The sequence below is a fragment of the Poromitra crassiceps genome (assembly GCF_964638095.1).
Source record: "Poromitra crassiceps genome assembly, chromosome: 5".
NCBI classification, from domain to species: Eukaryota; Metazoa; Chordata; class Actinopteri; order Beryciformes; family Melamphaidae; genus Poromitra; species Poromitra crassiceps.
The window spans coordinates 46235923-46256934 of NC_139642.1; the positions used below are offsets into that span (position 1 = coordinate 46235923).

The following is a 21012-nucleotide window of genomic DNA, read 5'->3' on the forward strand; positions in this document are numbered from 1 at the left end:
GTCTAAAAGGCAGAAAGTAACACAGGTGCAAGCAAAACGTGGATTGGGTGGCAAGTGAAAAAGGTTAATTCTCCCGTCCAGGCTGCCTAAACGTCCCAACTCCCAAGGTTCATCAGCCGAAAATACACAGCAAAGCCTGCCTGCTGCCCAGTCATACACCACTGAGATGGATTCCAAATCATGAGATAAGTTCAACAATAACAACAATCCTGGACAGGTCACCAGAGCCCTGTACTACGAAACTAGTTTAACAGATCCGCGATAAGTCCCTTTGATCTGGTTTGACTGAACAGGATCAAAGCTATCTAGTTAACTGATACTACGACGCTGGTTTTTTACTAGGTAAGTGGACCTGGGATCTGCCTGTGCACGCGCACGTTTTTCGCTCGTGCACAGGCGCGCGTCCACGCGAAAGAGGTGCGGTAGCCAATCACATTATGAACAGCTGAGTTTATCCACGCCCACACCCATTTCCACACCCATTTCCTCGTTCAATGAAGCGCAGTGCATGATCAGAGTTTTAGCGGATATTTAATGTATCCGCGATTTAATGTCAGAATGAAAATCCGCGTTGGATAGTCTGCTGAAGGGCTGTCTAAAGCAGCAGCTTGTATTCACATCAGTCATTTGATTTACTTTGATCAGCGATTGATACAGCTGCATTGATACAGGCAGCAGCAACAAATCTAAATGTGTAATCTCAGTCTATACATTTCCACAATCTGTAAGCCTATTTAGACCATAGATTTAGAAACGCATGCTCAATGAATAATGATCTCTATCACTCATGTGTGTGGTTGCACTGATCGAATAATTCATATATAAAATAGCCTAGTATAAAGCCTAATAGCCTACTATAAAAGAGAAAACTGCTGAACTGAATTGAGACGATGCCGGCATAGTTATCATTGATAAAAACTAGCCTATTTTTGCTCATATATTGGCATACAGCCTACAGGACACAGTTCCAGCTGAAAGATGCAAGAATAGCCTGCATATTTAGTATTGGGGCTATCCATATTTATCCCATATCTATATTATATGTATAGGCTTTTCTGGCATGTAGGAGAATATCACCCTCACTCCATTTGAGGGTCCATTCATGATATGCGCCGCGGTGATTAATAGTGATCATATTTCTCCACGCATCGTTGAGCTGTTAAGACATAAAGTGGTAAGTAGGCTTAATTTAATTATGTAGCCTACAGAGCCACAAATGTTTTTCTTGTTATATTCTCAGTTGACTGCAATCTATTTTTCATATGGCGATCTTATATGAACGGTGAGTGACTCCAGAGAGCCGATTATATGGGTCTGTCATGGATTTTGATCTTATCCTCTGAAGCTAACCTGGTCGCGACCAGGTTAGCTTTGCAGCGTCAGTTGCCATGGTGATTGAAAGTTAACTTGCTTTGTAGTACGGCTAAACCAGGTTTAAACTCAAACTTACTCGGATAAGGCATTAAACTAGCTTCGTAGTACAGGGCACAGTAGGCCTACATCACAGATAGACAATCACACACACTCAAACTCATACACAATGTATTGTTTCAACCCACCTGACTTGCATGTCTTTAATATGCGAGATGGTCCCTCACAAATCAAGATAAAAGGATGTTTTTAGATGTTGAAGAAGAACGCACTCTATAACAAACAGCAGTTTTAGGCCCATTAAATATTTATAATTTGTTAGCAAGCTATAAGCTTGTTCAGGGCAAACCAAGCTTGTTCACCAACTTTCAGGGTGATTTTCTCAGAATGTGGCTTTTATGAGTATGAACATTCAGATTCAGATCAACTTTATTATCCCACATATCTTATGGCTCATTTCCACCACATTTTACAGCCCTGCACAGCTCGTCACCACTCGGCTCTATTTGTTTCGACCCGATGGATGTTTTGTTTCTACCGCTGCTGATCTGCCCCCGCCCACCCCCGCCCACAACTGGTCGTCATAGCGACCGCATATCTGTCCTCCGCCTATAGCCGAAGTAGGCTATAATATAACGTTAAAATTAAATCCATACACAGAACTTTTAAACTGTTTATGTATACTGTATTATACTGGTGCCTCTAAATGACCTACAGTGTACATGGGCAAATGTGACAATCGGCCAGGAGAATGGATATCACTTTGTTGTTAGTCAAACTCACATGCATGTGCTGCGCGAGGGATGGGGGTTGCGCTACAGAGTGAAGCCTCTACCCCGGCGGCCTCTCACCAGGCAAGACCGCGGCTTCACCAAAGCCCCGCCTGCGGCCTAGCGGAGCCGACGCTGCACTCAACTACAAGGGCTTCCTGAGCAGCGGACTTTTTCTCTCTCAAAACAATTGAAACCCACCGCCATGTTAAAGCCGAGTAAGGAGATTGATTTTATTTCACCAGAGGCGAAGGCAGCAACACAAAAGACTGATGGAAATAACATAACAGAAGAGAAGGTAAGCCCCACTAAACTGGTATGCAGCATTGCATTGACAGTCTAGATAGAGTAAACACGATTCTGCCTGACCAATCAGTCGTCTACAATGTTTTCACGTCACCGTATGAACCCGGGTCCACAGCGCTAGAACCTCACCAGAGCAGGGACCAAAAGCAGCACGACTCATCCCCGACTCAACCCGGGCTGTCCACGTTTTTGATCGGTGGAATGAGACAAAAAAGCGAGACGAGCTGGGCGGGGCCGCGTTGATACCAGCGGTGGAAATGGGCCATTATTCAACTATTTTCAGATTTCCACACATCATTTGAAAGCTTACAATCTGCAGTTTCATAATCTGTTAAAAGAAAAACAAAGAAAAAAAAGAAGGTTGCAAGGTCAGAAGAAATCATGTTGTCGTTCCATATGTGGCTGGACTTTCTGAGAAGTTTTGAAGGGTTTTCTCCAAGCACAACATCCCTGTGTATTTCAAACCTAAGAACACACTGAGACAGTGTTTGGTCCATCCAAAGGACAAGATTCCCAAACAGAAGAGCAAACTGGGGGTATATGCGGTCAAATGCAGCGAGGAGTGCAAAGATCTGTATATCGAGGAACCAAACAGCCGCTCAGTAGAGGCATGTCCCATCCCAACACAGGCGAGAAAACTCCTCTGGACAAGACTCAGCAGTCTACACCCTTACAACAAAAAGGAACACAGTTTCCAAGACCATGATGTTCACATCTTGGACAGAGAAGAGGGGTGGTGTCAAGGAGGCCATCTATGTTAAAGTGGAGCGACCCTCACTAAATAGAGAAGGGGGTTTCAGACATCACTTGTCCTCAGCCTACAATGCTGTGTTAAAAACTGTTTCTCTGCACTTTATGGACAAACTTGCCCCACCTCACAAGTGGGGAGAGCGGCACCTCCGTAAGCTGCTGGGAACATCTTCTCTGGCAAACACACACTACTAATGCTGCATTCCAGACAACTCGGACGCTGGGATTTTCTGACCTCCTCCTAGAAAAAGTACACTGGAACGCCACTCCGACTTGTAGACCTGGGGGGGTTTAGGGGGGATCTACCCCGGCTTCACGGAGAATCAGTTGTCTGACGTCACCCAAGACACAACAAGCGCTGTGCAGCTGGAGGGTCGGAGGTGGGACTTTTCAACTGACAAATTCTCACCTCCGAGTTGTCTGAAATTCAGCATAAGGACTACATCTCAACAAGTCATGTGACTTCATGCCATGTGCTTGTAATGTGTCTTTTCTTGTGTGTGTTTATTTGCGAGTTACATTGCACTCATTACAACTGATGATGCTGTTTGGATGAACACCGAACCGTCTTGTTTCTACTTTTTCTTAATTCCAGTCTTTTAAAAAATAAATCATTTTTAGACCCAAAACACCATCATGTCCCTGTCACAAAATGGAAACACACCAACTGGAAGACAACATGTCAATTCCATGTCAACATGCGTGCGTGCAACCACCCCGAGCCACCGTGATACCCAATAATCTTGACATATGTTTATGCTCATACGAGTGTGCCTGTGGATGTGAATGTGGCCGCCCATGATGTCATGCCATGCATGTATGCTGGTGTGTGTGTGTGCGTGAGAGGGGAGCGATGGCTGTGGGGGTTGGGGGGTGAGCTCAGAGCTATAGCAGCCGTCCCCTCCTGACATTACCAGGCTGGATCTGGGCACCACTGCCCGACACCAGACACCGACCTCAGACCTTTGCCATTTAATTTTGGATGCCGCCGAGTGGCAAGGGCCACGCTGCCAGCAGGGCACTGACGTCTCTAACGACTGACTGCCCCTGCAAACATCCTGAGTGGAAGATATGACCTGCTGCAATCAAATACGTGAGCCCGAGCTGCAGGAACCCGAACAGAACAGGGCGTTCAGTGCTGCAGTAGATTCCCTGCCTACACAAGGGTCACAGGTTAGTCGGGCGTCCATCCAGGCACAATTGGCCGCGTCTGCAGGTGGGATGCCAGCTTAAGGGTACAGTATGTGTCCTGGTTGCTGCACTAGCGCCTCCTCTGATCATGTTTGGGGGGAGGGGAACTGGGGGGAGTAGCGTGAAACTCCTCACTGTCAGGTGAAAAGAAGTGGCTGATGATGACTGCACATATCTCGGAGGAAGCACCTATCTATATATAAAATTTAGTATGTGGGCTCTGTCCACTGGTTGTTTCAAGTTCTGTGTTCACACAGATGAATTGCCCTAATTGTCCTAAAGCTGATTGCCCTAAGGCTGAGGCTATAGTTCAGTGATGATGTCATCAGTGATGATGTCATGGACATCATAGCGAGCCTCGGAATCGAGCGCGCGAGATGCCTAGTAGATTCGCAGAGGGGATGAGGCAACGACCCTAGCAGGGAATTGGCCAAGTCCAATTTGTTTTCACCTGCTGTTTAAAGGGCGTAAAGCAGACAAAAGTCTCTGGTTACACCTGGCAGCAGCGTGCTGTATATGATGATCTCTCAGGAAGCCCCTCTGGGCCGTGCATGCTGATGATTTAACACCACCTGAGAGAAGAAATGCTAATTTGTTGAATGTCGAGAGGTAATCTGTGGCAAGTTGCTTGATTCATATCAAACATCTGGACAGCACTGTGATTTCTTATGTGCTGGGGATAATAAGGCGATTTTCACACACTGTGAAAAAGGTGTGTGTGTGTGTGTGTGTGTGTGTGTGTGTGTGTGTGTGTGTGTGTGTGTGTGTGTGTGTGTGTGTGTGTGTGTGTGTGTGTGTGTGTGTGTGTGTGTGTGTGTGTGTGTGTGTGTGTGTGTGTGTGTGTGTGTGTGTGTGCGCCTGGCTGGTTTTGCTCCTGCTGACAGAGTAATGGATCTGTTCATTGTTGCATGTGGACTTTGTGTGATGTATGAGATTCATTTGAAATTCTCTGTCTTAAATGAGGCACTCACATGTCTCCATATGGGAGAATGTACAGTGAGAGGCGAATGTATTAGCAACATGAACAGAAGTTGCTCGTTTTTTCCATTGTAATTGCTCTGTAAATGGTCTATTGTGTTCTTTTGTTTCATGGTATTTTCATGTGAATGTGTGAAATAAATGTGTTAGTAGTAAAGGGCTAAAGAAAAAAAGGTTAGCTCAACAGTTTAATATAATTTTGGTATACAAGATTTTGCCATATTTAATTAAATAAACATTTAATTTAATCTAATTGTATTGATGATAAGAATAGGAATCAATATTTCTGGGAAGTAATGCTATTTCTATTCTATTCAACTTTGTCAGGTTGCTGGAAAACCATCAAGAATAAAAAAAATATTTGACACATGCCTTGTGAATCCATTATGCAATTCATTTTATTGCCAAGTTGATTTTGAATATAGTAACAAACAACAAACAAAAACATGACATTTTTCACATTGGCTTTCAAAAAAATAAAAGCCTTATCGACATGATTTATTAAGACACCAGAATTAGAGAAAAATATTTATAAAAACCCACAATTGAAATTTACACAAGAATTACCTATAAAACATTTTGACATGCAATAAATACATTCATTTCACTAAAGCAAAGTAAGATCAATATTGACAATGAAATGCAAAAAAAAATACTGTTTGGTTTAATGTATTGCTTTTTAATTGCTTTACTCAACCCTTGTTTGTGTTTCAAGACAGCACTTGTAAAACCACCAAATGGATGTTCTTGTGCACGTCTGCTGAAACACAATTCTGTTTTCCATTGATAAATCTGATTTCCATTGTAAATTTATTTCCTCTGTCTTACGTTTTCTTCCATTCATCCACAATTACTACTGTCTGCGTGGCAGTCATTACTGCTGAACTCTCTTTCCCCCGGCCACAGCCAATAGGCTGCGACCACCTCAGAACATCACAACCATCTTCGTTAGATCATAATCCATCATCTCCACACATAACCTTTTTCCAAAACCAATACAATTGCTTGTGTGTGTGTGTGTGTGTGTGTGTGCGTGCGTGTGTGTGTGCGTGCGTGCGTGCGTGTGTGTGTGTGTGTGTGCGCATGCGTGCGTGCGTGCGCGCGCGTGTGTGTGTGTGCATGTATCTGTGTGTGTGTGTGTGGACCCTGAGGCTCTATAACATTCTGGCAGTGGTTTCAGTGTGTGTTGGGTGGAAGCCGTCAGTAATGTTGCCTTTTCTATAGTAATGACTTTTTCTATGAGAAGCGACACTCCAAAAGGAGCAGGGCAGCCTAATTAAATCTGACCTAATCTGGAACAGCTAGTCTGCCATCCAGCTGTACGGGATACACATCCTCTCCCTACCAACTTTCACTGTTCCCAATGCTGTTTTTGCTTTATGCCTGCTTCCCCTTTGAGTTGCAAGTCCGGGAGCAGAAGTTGTATACTGTAAACGAACAATCACTAGATTCAAGCCTGTGTGAATTAGCAACATGATATTTCAAGGTTACACAAAGTCCACTCGGTCTGTCTTTTGTGTTCATCCAGGTCTGCGGTACAGAAAGAAAACGAGTGCGAGCTCCAAGCTAAACAGATGGGGGAGGACATGGGCAGCCACAACCTCCTTCCCATTCAACTACAAAGGGCCTTCTGTGGCGCGTGTGCTGATTGGGTGATAATTGTTAGGTCTTGGGAAAGGAGGCCGTTTCTGAGGACAGGCTGACATGAACATGACATTGACCTGCAGCAATGAACTATAAAAAAAAAAAGCTTAATTTCCTAAAAGAGGGAAACACAGTGGATAATGAAAATGTGGTGGAGAGCAAGGTGGAAAAAGAGATCTGAAAAAGTTACCATTTCTTTTATAGTTTATGATGATCGAAGACAAGCTATTTTTTCTCCCTCTGATTCTGTTTCTTTTCCTCTCCCGCTCTCTCTCTCCCTCCATCTCGGCGCATGACTTGGCCCGGTGGAGGCCAGGCCCGGCTCAATTGTGCAATTTCATACATGTTTACTTTACTGGCATCTTTCTGAGCATATTTTCTCCCCCGAACGTTTCCCCTCACATTATACTGCATTTCCTCTACACCGATATGCTGTCTTTAATCTCCGTTTGTAAGCCCTTTCTTGGCTCCGAGAACAGAATACAATAACCTTGTCAGGCTTTTTATTTGGCCCGTCATCCGCCGTATTTTAACACATGCCACAAAGTTCATTTTGGAAATTGATCAGGGCTTATAGGGAAAAAAGAAAGTAGTTGTTCACATAAACATTTAGACAACTGTCTTCTTCGGCATGAAAAACAGCTGGAAGTAAGTGGGGGCGGGTGTGGGGGGGGGTGCGGTGTGGGTCAGTGGTTTGTGTGGAGTGTCGAGGAGAGAGACGGGACAGGCAGAGGTGAGGAGGGAGCTGAGGTAACGAGAGAGACCCGACCACTGCAGCCAAACGCTGGGCTGGATGGTGGAGGAGAAGCAGGAAGCAAAGTGCCAGAGGAAGGACGATTTGGGGGACTTTTAGGGGGTCGCGAGGGTAATAAAAATCATAATTCAACGATTTCTCCAGAAAAGTGCAGTTTGGGGGGAATAAATCGAAAGCAGCTGCTTGTAATAAAGACTCTTTGAAAGTGTCAAATCTCTCCCCTTCCACTTCAGCCTGCTGCACTGTGGGAAAGGCGTTCACACGCAGACATGGACAGGTGCAATACGGTGACACATCAGACCACCTATGCATGCATGCACACACACACACACACACACACACACACAGTCACACACACACACACACACACACACACACACACACACACACACACACACACACACACACACGCACGCACACACACACTATACATACTATTGCAGAATCACTGACAATGCTTGATGTACTGCAGGCACTTTGTAATGGTTGACTTTGTCAAACTTTGGTTTCAATACCAAGAAGTCTAGATTATAATATTTGGCTCTAGCTTACAGCGAAACATGATTCTTCATAATAACAAACAACACATCATATGTACAACACTGGACACCCTATAGTGGCACGTCTGCACTGTGCTCTTATGATAAGCCACTTTTAGATCACGTTTTTCCCCAATAAGGCAAAGTCAGAGTTGGTAAGAAGCTTAGCTGGATAAGGCAGGTTGAAGGCAGGTTGAAGGCAGGTTGTAAAGATTGTCACTGAGTTTTGTTCATTTCCTATGTTTGAGCATCTGCGATGTCAATGTCTCAGTGCTTAAGTTGTTTTGGCACACAGCATGAAAACAATAAATGACAAATGCAATGGAGGCACGATGGAAACCATTGGAGATTAGAACATAAACTATTCATCCTGTCAGAGCACAGCGGCCTGGTGCGGCTGGTTAAAAGCTTTAAAGATACTTTGTTTTTTGTGACATTAAAGCTAGAACTCTTTTTTGGCTTACATTGAGTCATGCAAACTTATTCCGTTTTTACTTCCATATTGTTTGTATTATGAAAGTTACGGGCCTGGGAGGTTTGCCATGCAAACATTAGAATGGAATGAAATGGTCTGAAAATGTTAATATAAAAAAAAAAAAAAATCCATCTATGTGATAGGCATACAATAGGTCTGTTATGCTCATTTATTGGTGTTTCATATTTTTACAATTAATACATGCTATTAGCACATTTTATTACTCTGAAGAAATCACTTAAAATAGTCAAATAAGTGTTATAAATAACATTAACAAAGGCTTATTGCACAAGGGTGAGTGGCTGATCCTCTTTGAAACAAGGTGACTCTGTTCTAATTTTGCTAAATGAAGCAACCAGAGCAGCAAAAATATAAATATTATTTTGATTTTGATTGTGATCCCCACTGGAGTTTCTCTGCCCTGCTTCATCCCACGACACAATTGACCAAATGTTCACAATGTGGAGATGGAAATATTGCCAATGAATTGCAGTGACCAAAAGGAAGCCAAAAAAGAAATGAATTCATTAAAACTAAAAATCCTAACCCTGAAACAAAATGATAACTCGCTGTCTGAACAACTTTCTCACCAGCACACATCACTGAAGGCCGACGGCACACGGTATCACCATGACACTGACCAGAGGTGAATTCCCAAAGAGAAGAAGGGGAAGGAACAGAGAAGATACAGTCCACTCATGTGTGTTTTCTGAATGGAGAGTTTCAGAAGTAAGAGCAGGCTTTCATACTGAGACAATGGTTCATGTCCACCCTGCTGCGCTCTGCTCTCTCAGCCCATTCTCTGTCTCTCTATCTCTGCCTGTGAGCACAAACACACACGGCACATCCTGGCCCACACCACGCACTCGCCAAAAGTTCACTTCCTGCTCCTCCGCTCTTCTCCTTCACACCAGCGCTATTCCCAGGACATGCATTAACAGCCAGGCATACACTCAAATAGCATAGGGACACACAGACAACCAAACGCTTCCCCCTCTATAGATACACAATCGCTCTCTCCTGCTCCCCCTCTCTCTCTCCCTCTCTCTCTGTCACACACACACATCGAGGGCCTTGGGTGAATTTCAAAAGCGTTCACATTGAAAAGACATGTGAAGGCACTATCTTGTGTCTCTCTTCCGCCACAGATTTCAGAGTGACAGTGTGGAAGCAGAGTGACAGTGTGGAAGCGTTCTCTGTTATTTTAACGGCGTAATGGGGAGGAAGGAGGGAGGCAGATTTTCACTTGAGAGTGAGAGGGAGGAGAGTGATTTCAATTCCCACGATTGACATCCGTCCGTGACTACATTTCAATTAGCCTTCACATGCCTGTGGGCCGAGCTTCTACAACTGTCGCAGTGTTGCTGCCGAAAATTCAGACGTCGATTCAGCTATTGATGTTGAGAGAGCCTCACAATTCACCTCAGGAACCTTTGGGCCTATTCTGGGTTTCAGTCTTCTGTGCATGATACTTAAAGCTGCAGTCCAAAACAAGCTGGCTCCCTCTGCCTCAATCTGAATCTCATCGTCAAAAGTTCACTAATTTAACCCTCGCCCAGCAAAGCCACTGTCTGTCTGTTTAGGAGTTATTGATCATAAATCACGTCTAAATCACTAAACACTGCGCTCATTACCTAGACTTGATGTGTGGTTGGAACAACAGATGAACACCATCATGCGTACTGAAGTGTGGTTCGCAAATGCACAAACAGCCAGTTGAAGATATTACCAAAATGACTTTGCCTTATGTTAACAATGGAATTGGTCAGACCCACACAAGCCTCTTTGAGGACAATACAAATGAAAATGTATACCACATAGTAAAATCAAGACAAAACAAAATGTTAATAACACATGTTATTATCATCTCTCCACCGTAAAACTGGAACAAGAATTACTTTTTTCTTTTTTTGTATAAACAGAAATAACCACAGGTTTAACACAGGACAACTGCCCTGTTAAAGAGAAAACAAACAAAAGAAACATTAAGTGTTTGCGTGGCCGTGTGTGTGTGTGTGTGTGTGTGTGTGTGTGTGGCTGCGTGTGCGTGTGTGTGTGTTATCGTCACTGTTGTTCGTTGGTTTAATAAAGCTTAAGTCCTGAGGTAAGCACCAGTTTCACGTGCGCTGCTTTCAGTTCAAATCAGAATGAAGTAAAGAAAAATGATGTGACAGAAAAACAACATGTGTTGATATGATCAAATGCTACAGAAATGAAGCCCTTAAATTATTGTTACATTTAAAAACAATCCCAAAGTTCAGGCAAATTGTCTGTTTTTTAAGCTCTGTCTCTAAGCCTTAAAGATTCACTACGTCTCTCTATCACAGTGCATTCATGGCTTTAGTCTTCACATTCACCCACTGAGGTTGGCGTTGGCACTATAGTGGTCAGCAACTTCTCATCTGAAACGAGGACCCATACAAGTGGAAAAAGAAAAGGCCAGCATGCTCTTTGGAATAAACATTTAAAGACAAAAATGTGCCTTCAACCCACACAACCCTTAAGTGCTCTTTTGTTTTCAAGCTGGAGGAACTGCCGGTCAGCCAACACAGAAATATGTCATTCTTGTTTCCGCGTTTGATACCAACAGGGGGAAGGGGGGGGGGGGGGGGTTTATAGAGGCCAAGCTGCGAGACATTTGCTGGGCCCGGGTCTGATGTTAATAAGTGGATCAGAGGGGTAAGATGGCAGGCATGAAATGGGGCAGCGGGGCGGCGAGCGGTGTGAATTGTCCGGGAGAAAGTGAGATTTCACAGGGATTACTGAGGCGCAGCAGCTGGGGGCGCGCTGTCCGCCCGCTGGCTTCCAAGGAGGACCCAGAAACCCATTCTCGTGTTCATATCACTGACAGATTAGCGGCTCGCTAACACTGTGTGTGAGTGTGTGTGTGTGTGTGTGTGTGTGTGTGTGTGTGTGTGTGTGTGTGTGTGTGTGTGTGTGTGGAGGGGGGGGGAGGCTGGGCTCTGGAGGAGAGCTTTTAAGGCAGTGGCTGTGTATAGCACTCACTTTGGCCTGTCAACAGTAGCGGGGGCTCTCAGTAAAGAGACTGCATGGGAGGTGCGGGTCAAACGCGGGGTCGGACAGCCCCACGGCTCGGTGTGAGACTACCGCCGGTCATGACAAATGGTCAGACCGCTGTGAGGTGGAGGAACTGATGTCGATAGTGAATGACAGATTTCTGCGTCATGAATTCTGACCTCGGACCCCGTGCCTCGCATAGCCTCTCTCTGCGCTCTCTCTCTCTTCGGCTGCATCCGCGATTGTAAATATTACACAATGTGAGAGGCAACACCCAGGCTTGGTCTGCACCGCGGCATGAAGCTGAACTCATAGGCAGGGATTAGTGTGTCATCAGTTGGGTATGTGCAATCATGTCCCAGTTATGAGATCACAGGGCCGTGCTTGCTGCTTCTCAATAACAATTTAAAGGCAATGGGGCGTTAGTCAAAATGCAAAGGAGGTTTTAGGTTCTAAAAAAAGGGGGCTACGCACAGAGTGTAAGACTGATTAAGCTACCATTACTGTCACATAATATGAGCCTTGATCTGCAGTGTGGATTACTTGCTAACGACTGGGGAGGAAATAAAGCAGAGAAGACTTTACCGAGATGCTGAAGTGGTTTGCTCTCGTCGTTTAGTCGTTTCCTTGTAGGAAGTAGGGAAGCAGGAGCAGGATGGGGCAACGCTGGAGAATGAGATACACAAATTGTCCAGTACCCCAAAAAAAGAAAACACAAAACGTCCTCCCATGACTTTAAAGTCCAGAAGAGTTGGCTTGTTCTTTTGGTCAAAGTTCCGCTCAGGTCTGGACACAAACCCTGAATCTTGTCCTTATGTGCTTTTTTTCCCATTTTTGTACACAGACGATACTTAATAGTACACAGGTTTAGGGTCAGATTGCAACATTTCCTTGCAACAGTTTCTCTTTGGATTTCACCACATACAAAAATAAATAAGAACAATTTCCTTTGGGTTTTCAATTTGTTGCTTTGGCTCAATGGCTGGAATAAAAAAGAAATGTTTGTTTGCATACTCTGTACATAAATACTGCACTGCTTTGAGTGAGTGTTCCTTGGTCACGGAAGAGCACAGTGCTCCCTCTTAAAGGAGCACTTGAAAATACATTGGATGCAAAAGAAGGCACTTAAAAGTCTACACATTTGTCGGTGTGCATTAGGAGACCAATACCTTTGGGCCTGAGTCTGAGGTGCAGAAGAGATATTGAGTTGAGGTGAATGGTATTAGAATACTGCAAGTTGTGTGTGCACACAGACCTATCGCTGGATGCCATGTATACAGGTCATATGCTCTTAGCTGGGCGAGTAGCGGTCGATGGTGCGGCCTTCAGGGGGCAGGATCTGGCCCAGGATATCCATCTTGTCATGGGTGAGGCCCAGGTGCTCTGCGGCCAGTTTGGACAGCGGGTACAGGCTCTCCATGGCCTTGGCGTCGGCCACAAACTGCTGCTGGGCTTGGATGAGAAGCTCGTTGGCTTTCTCCTGCTTGAGGCCCAGGTGCTCTGCAGTGTATTTACTCAGAGGATAGATGCCCTCTGCAAAGTCCAACTTCAGCTTCCCGTCGGGAGTCAGGGCCCCCGCCGCCCCCCCGCTGCTGTGCATCTTACTGTGGCTGATGAGGTTGCGCTGCTGGGCAAACTTGCCCCCGCACACCTGGCACTCGTAGGGCTTCTCCCCGGAGTGGATGCGCATGTGCTCGGTGAGACGGTACTGGCGGGTGAAGCGCATGCCGCAGTGGTCGCAGGCGAACGGCTTCAGGCCCAGGTGGCTGCGCATGTGGCGTGTCATGGTGCCGCGCTGCGTGAACTTCTTGCCGCAGATGCTGCACGGGTAGGGACGTGTCAGCCAGTGGGTCTTCTCATGCTGCCGCAGCGTGGCCGGATCTTTGTAGGACTTTTCACAGCTGGAGCAGCGGTAGGGGCGCATCATCTCCCCCAGGCCCCCTGCACTCAGGTTGGACTTACTCTCCAGGTGGGACAGATTGTTCAAGCTGCCGCTGCTGTTCAGGCTCCCATAACCGTTAGCGTTGCCGCCGCTGTTTTTGGTGCTGTTGCCGTTGCCCATCTCCCCGCCGGAGTTGCCGTACAGCTCCTCCTCTGTGTGTGTCTCCACGTGTGCGTTGAGCTGCTCAGAGCTGGGGAAGCCCTTGTCACAGGGGATGCAGACATACAGGTTGTCCCCGAAGCTCTCTGGCTCGTAGGGCATGTGGAATCTCCCCATGGCTCCGGGAGGGGACGGGCGGCCCTCACTGCTGCCTGTCTCCTCGCTGCCTGAGCCGCTCTTGTCGTCCGGCCCCTCGCTCTCCTCCTTGTGGTGGTTGTGATGCGGGTGGTGGCCCTCATGCTCTCCGTTTCCACCCCCCTCCTCGTCATCGTCATCCTCCTCTTCGTCCTCGGCCGTGTAGGACAGCGGCTCGTGCTTCACCCAGCGGTAGATGTTGCCTATCTCTCTGCCTGCCTCTCCGGCCTCCGTGGGCGTGTCGGGGCTGGGGGGGCACGGGTAGTGGTCGGTGCCCTGGGAGCTGGAGCGATGGAGGTGGGGCAGGTGAGGGCCGAGGGATTGGTTGAGATGGGGGAAGGGGGGAGGAGGGAGAGAGCTCGCCTGGTCGGCCGTCTCCATCTTGTCTCCGGGGTAGGCCTTCCCGTTCGTGCCTGTCATGGGGCTGGCGCGGCCGCTCAGAGCCCCCTCTCGCTCCTCGTCGTTGTGGGGCAGAGGGTGTGCCAGATGGGACTGGGAGGGCATGTGCTGCGACTGGGAGTTGGGGCTTTTCTTGGAGAGGTCGAGGCCGTAGATGGGGGAGCAATTCCTGTCGGAGTGGGCTGAGCGCAGACCTAGCTGGGCCGGCAGAGCTGACGGGAACACCTGAGAGCCCGGGTTGGAGGTGGGAGCATACAGTTCCCCGGCGTGAATGGCTAGTGGATGGGGAACTAGGTCCTCTAGTGGTGGTGGACGGGCCGTGTGGCTATTCACAAGTCCTCCTGGAGGGCAGGCCTGAATGACAGGAGTAGAAACCCTATACCTGCCACCACTCCCTAAACCCATATTATTGGGCCCCATCTTTGCATAGGGCAGAAATGCAGGGGCTGAGCGTGGAGGGTACTTGCCATTTCTCTTCAGCTTCTTCTTGCACAGAGCCACTAAGTCGAGCAGCTGAAGGTAGCTCGCTGCCGCCAAGACAGCGCCGAGGTTGGGTTCCGCGGGAGAGGTGGGGTCACCTTCACACAGGCGGCCCGTGTAGATGTAGTCCAGAATGACCCGGAAGACCCCTGGACTCACCATCTCGTGGTCAAGGTTGATGAGATTGTCATGGACCACCAGAGATTTCAAGTAGAGGCTGCTGGCAGCCAGAATGTTCTTGTGAGCTCTGAAGAGGGCGTTCTGCACCACAATAATAACATCACACAGGAAGCCCTTGGTGCGCTGGCTGTTGAGCTGCAGGAGGAGATGCCTAGCATGACTTGGAACTTCCATGGCATCCAGCATCGTCTTCAGTCCGCCACCTGCAACAACAGATATCTGTAAACGTCATGGAGCAGTCAGCATTTCAAGCCACAAAAACATAATCACTCATATTTCTTTCTCACTGCGAGAATGATTATCTTTGCACTGATCAAAGGAATGCATCAGAAGCTGTCATTTATACCTAGACTACATTTGTATCCTAAAGAAAATGTGTAGCATATATTTGAGGGGTTTGAGATATCTATCATTTGGAGAGAAAAAAATCACAGCTGCTCCTATATTGCTGACACAAAAATAAAACTCTGTACACTTTGCACACAAAATAGTTAGATTTATGACGATCTCTGCTTTTGAAATACTGAGTAATAAAACCTTAAATAACAATTTTCCTCTGAAATATAAGGATGAGAATACATAGCTTTATGGAATGAAACCATTAATTTTCAGTGGAATACATTTTCCAAGAAAGGATGATGTACAATGTCCTTTCAAGATTTCACTTCATTTTTCATTCACAAATGTTTGTGAATGTGAATTATTCTTGCTACGATCACATGATTCTTACTTCATTTTGCGTTTTTGCGTTCTGGGCAATTTGTAATGGATGCTTTAAGCTAACATGTTTAATCTGTAGATTCCACCAGAGGGAACGTGTACAGAGGACAGAATTTATGTGAGGGAAGTGCACACGGAGGCCACTCAATAAAAGTGAACTTTTGCTAAGGGTGAGTGGCAGAGATGGTTTTGTCATTATCAGAAATTCAAGTCTACACATTCACTTCCCCTGCAGCAATTCTCACAGAGAAAGAGCCCAATTCTAGAGAAGCACAGATATAGGTTTTCTAACTGCTGGCTTCTTGATGAAGTATTCCAGCAGTGGTGTGCCGAGTTTTAAACAAAGCCAGAGTGAATGTTTTGCCACTGTGATGAACAGCAGGTACAGTATAACCCTGAGGACACATACCAAAAAAAGATATGCCTTTCAGCTCTCATTCTGCCCAGTCATATAAGGAACAGCACCACGGGACGTAAATCATTGCAAAATTAGGTGGTTCAATAGTTTAACTAGAGATGAGCCACACACACACACACACACACACACACACACACACACACACACACACACACACACACACACACACACACACACACACACACACACACACACACACACACACACACAGACACACACAGACACACACACACACACACACACACACACTCAGACACACTCAGACACACTTACTGTAAGTATAAACACTAATCTGTGTATTGTGCAACAGGTCTAACGTAAACTATATCAACTGAAATGTTACATGATGTATTGTTCCAGCAGTCGTATCTGAGGATATTCACTTATGAGATGAAAGGTTTCCAACTGTCCCTAAGGGCTTCGTCTCACTGATGGGAAACAAGCGACTAAATATATGTCTGATCGGCCTCTTCCTGACACAAGTTCATCCACTTCTTGTTTATTTCAGTCAGTGTTATGCCCTCAGCAAAAAGAATAGGGAAGTAAAAACTGCAAACTATCCAATGCACATAGGAGGCTTTACAAAGGAGTTCTGGAGAATTGTGAACATCTTACGTCGCTTGCTGTACAAGTGCTGCTCAAACTGTGTGTGATCCTAAAACTCAAGGTCACGCCTTAACGCAGAAGATTCAGTGGTCTCCTTTTTTTCATGTATGTTGTTCAGCATTAGGCTCAATGGCAAAAGAGTTGTCATCAGTGATGGGCAGCTAAAACACTGAGTAAACTATGACATTCAGTCAGTGATCATCATAAAGAAAAATCTATATTTTCATAAAATCATTCATTCATGTTTTCTGCTTAACATCCTGATATTAATTACATCAGTTTGTCTCACTATAATTACTATGAAATTATGTCATAAAGAACTAACAAATAAAGTGCTTAAATACAATTGACGAACAAAAAAGGCAAGTAAACAGAATTTAGGTGGGTTTACCCTCCATTACGTCAATGGGTGTTTCAAGTTTTTCTCGTCTGTTGTGTTGTCTGCTGACTGATTACTTAATCGTCATATTTTTGCCATGAATTTCATTGTGGGTCTGATCAAAATTGTTTGAAAATTAACATAATAGGTACATTATAGGCTAAATACGTCCCATAGCATTGAGGGGCGTGCTGCTGTATAGTGTGTGCATGGTGACATGCGCGCGCACACACACACACACACACACACACACACACACACACACACACGCACACACACACACACACGCGCACACACGCGCACACACACACACACACACACACACACACACACACACACACACACGCGTACACACACACACACACACACACACACAAACAAACACACACACGGACGGATGCATGCACGCACCCATGCACACACACAGAGTGCACATTCCTCCCTATCGCAGACGGTCTACCCAGCACTGTATGTGACACACAGTTCAATTATGTGACAAAGCATGACAAAAAATAAGGCTATATTTCTTATTTATAAAGGCTGCATTTTCTCAATCCTGCTCACATCCAAGACATCTGACTCCACATTATGCTAGTACATTTTATGAAAGCCTTTGTGATATCAGAGAAAAGTCAGCAGCACACACAGCACCTGTTTGACTGAATAATCTCGTGTTTAAAAAGCAGTATAGCCTCGCTGCTGTGTTACTCATCATAACAGAAAGAATCGTTTAAAGTTTTATCTTATTGTTATCAGAATGATTTAGCATATCTTGGGGATTTCTTGGGCTACTGACAATTAAAAAAAAATCTAAAGCAAAACACTAACATTTTTTAAATATCTGAGCTCACTTGTTGATGTAAGCTACCGAATAAATTCACAGACCGTGGTAATCCATATTTATAAAGCCCTTAATCTAAAAATCATGCATATAGGAGGAAGCCAGGAAGCTATACGCTTGCAGTGACTTTTAGTCTGAGCACGCATCTCTTCTGTCAGCCTGTTATACATTCCTGCTGTATACACACTTACATAGCCTGGACTACATTATGCCTTTGACTTTAGTGGGCTTGTTTGCTGAGAAAGGTTGGTCTGTTATGTTGAACATGCAAAATGGAATCATTTGCAGCCGCCTCTGAAAGCTGCTCTGGTCCCACTGGACTGGGTGGTTGTTTTCATCTGATAGCCTTCTCGTCTTAACAGCCTATCAATAAGCTGAGGGTAGGCCTGCTATGGTATGATGGCGGTGACATGGTTCATGGCCATGACAGTCAGTCACGTTGCATTACATTAAAATTCATAATTCCTGTTTTGTTTGTCGCCTTTTGTCTAGCCCTTTTTGTGGTTTAGGTGAGGCAGGGGCGCAGACTTCCTATCTCTCTGCCTTCTGCTTCACTCACATAAACACTGACATCTGCTTAAAACGTTCTGCTGACATTTTGTTTTGCTTGATTTCAATTTGTTACCCATGTCCATGTAGCCTTGTTTATATTAAGAACCCATTTGACCATGACCATATGGAGTCTATGTTAAATTTATAAAGCAACACACTATAGCTGCATACTGTATGTCGACCAAAATGAGACAAATATTAATGTTTTAATCTGTCTAATTTACCCAGTGACTTTTTTTTGAGAGGGGTTAAATAAATACAGGTTTGAGACGTTTGTAAAAATTAAAATTAAAATTAAATACATATTATGCATGGAAAAACGTAAACTGAGACCAGTAATTCTAAACAAGATAGCAGAGTTTAGTCAGGTCAGCACAAAACAAATGTGAGTCAGTTTCCTCTCGAATATCGTCATACTTTTATAAACTGTTGGACTTTCTGCTCACTTCAGCATGTGGAATAGACAAGCTTTCATTCAGAAATATGACTGCAAGTTGGCTGAGCTCATTTTAAACCGTCACCTATCATATTAACATAATATTATGATCAGCCAGCATTTATCCCCTTGCCAAATATTGAAGCATTTCCTATCATGTCTCCTAGGAGTAAAGTCAATTAATCTAGTATAGTTTTTAAGGGAAATTATTCAAAGCACTGAGTTATATCCTTTATATAATTATCATAATTAATTCTAAACATTTTATATTGTATTTATAGCCTACAACAGATATGAATAACTTTTTCCCCAATACATTTTTATAATCAACAGTGATGACCCCCCCCCCCCCATTAAAAAATAAAAATAAAAATAACGAATTTTACTTGCAAGTGTGAGAAACAAGATTTATGTGATATTTTGATATTTAAGAATCATGTTCAGGCGCCCCTTTTTCCAAACAGCATGGACTGCATGTTGAAGGGGCTTGTCCTCTCTATCCCTATCTATTTGACTCTTGTCTTGACATAAAGCAAATCACGAGTGAAACCATCTCTCTGACCTTTGATTTGAGCTCTTTATCTCGGACAAAGCCCCTAAATCATCTCCAGAAACAGACACAGAACTGACTGCTGAAGCAAGGTGTATCACAGCTGTTTCTTTTCAACAGTATCCAGCTCTGCCGTCTATAGACCTGTCAACAATATTGAGAAGCATCTCTTTCATGCCATAAAATATTCGCCTGTGTGATAGGTAAAAGGAAACCAGCAATTAAAAATAAAATAAAAGAATATTCCTATAATATTCCTGTGGGGGCTTTGTGTAATGCGAGTTTATCCTGGTTATTATAGTGGTAATTTAGTTTTTACTTCATGGTTTTTCCTCTTATAATTATGTGATATATTTCTAAAATGCATTAAGACTGTATATCGTCCATCTTTCGTTCGAGGTTGCTCCGTTTCCATCTGAGTTTAAGAAACATATATTTCCTAAAAGTTCAAGGTGACCTGAGAGCAAAAAGGTAATAAGCTTTTGTAAAGTGAAACAAGCTGTCATGTTTTGTATGCTATATCCCATTATCTGATTAGAGATCATTTTTGAGAAACATCATAATGGCGATTAGCCTATTCAACATTTGGTCGCCTATCACACATAATTGTAGGCTACACTACAGAATATCGCAGTGATTGATGTATACAATAAAATGTTCGTTCACAATTGACTTGAATGGAAAAAGCTTTCAAAAATAAATAAGCCTATATCCTTTTGTCAATATAAAAACTAAACTTTACTCTGATATTTAGTGAGACAAAACATTGCATGCTATAAAACACACTATACCGTTATGTCAATGTTTCAAGAAAAACTTGAGAAAAAGGAAAGTCATTGCCTATGAACAAGTTACTGACTAAAATATAGCCTAATATAGCTTTAAATTATAGCCTATCATTTCCCTGTTCTTGTCTGGGTGCGGAGCATTTGAGCTTACCTGCATGCCCGATGTCTTCTGCCATCCGATCTAAGTCTCCCTTAATGATCATCTCAGCAGTCTGTAGGAGTCATATCTGACGTCTCAACTTTGAACTGCCAGCCTCCAAAAAACGATGCCAGTTTTCCAGGCACGTCTGCCAACTCTTTTTTTATGATTATTAATTGATATGAATTTCTTGTCGCTCCTTACAGTCCGTCCTCCCACTTCTCCCTCTCTCTCTCTCTCTCGCGCTCTCTCTCTCTCTCTGCCCCTCCTCTCCCCTCTTTCTCATCCCCTCCTATAAAAAATACGTGCTTAGAGTTTCCTCCTTCCTTTTTTCTTTTTTTTCTCTAGTAATTTCCTTGGCTATTTTTGAGTCGGAGCAATAACGCGCACCGGGATGATAATGGAGCCTCTATGCGCCTTAAGTGTTTTAGCGCCCCGTGTGATGTCAGTCTATAATAAAACTAAAAGGTAAAATCGAGGGCAGGAACTTCA

General features: G+C 44.5%; 1 protein-coding gene across 1 annotated transcript; it reads right to left on the reverse strand.

Moving 5' to 3' along the window:
* Positions 1–13087: 13087 nt before the first annotated feature.
* Positions 13088–20632, reverse strand: hic1 (hypermethylated in cancer 1; the record flags this gene model as incomplete). Its single annotated transcript, XM_083637416.1, has 2 exons — positions 20533–20632; positions 13088–15294 (listed from the first exon to the last, which is right to left on the reverse strand). The coding sequence occupies exons 1-2, from the start codon at positions 20582–20584 to the stop codon at positions 13088–13090; spliced, it is 2259 nt and encodes a 752-aa protein (XP_083493542.1). The 5' UTR covers positions 20585–20632.
* Between the last annotated feature and the right edge of the window lie 380 nt (positions 20633–21012).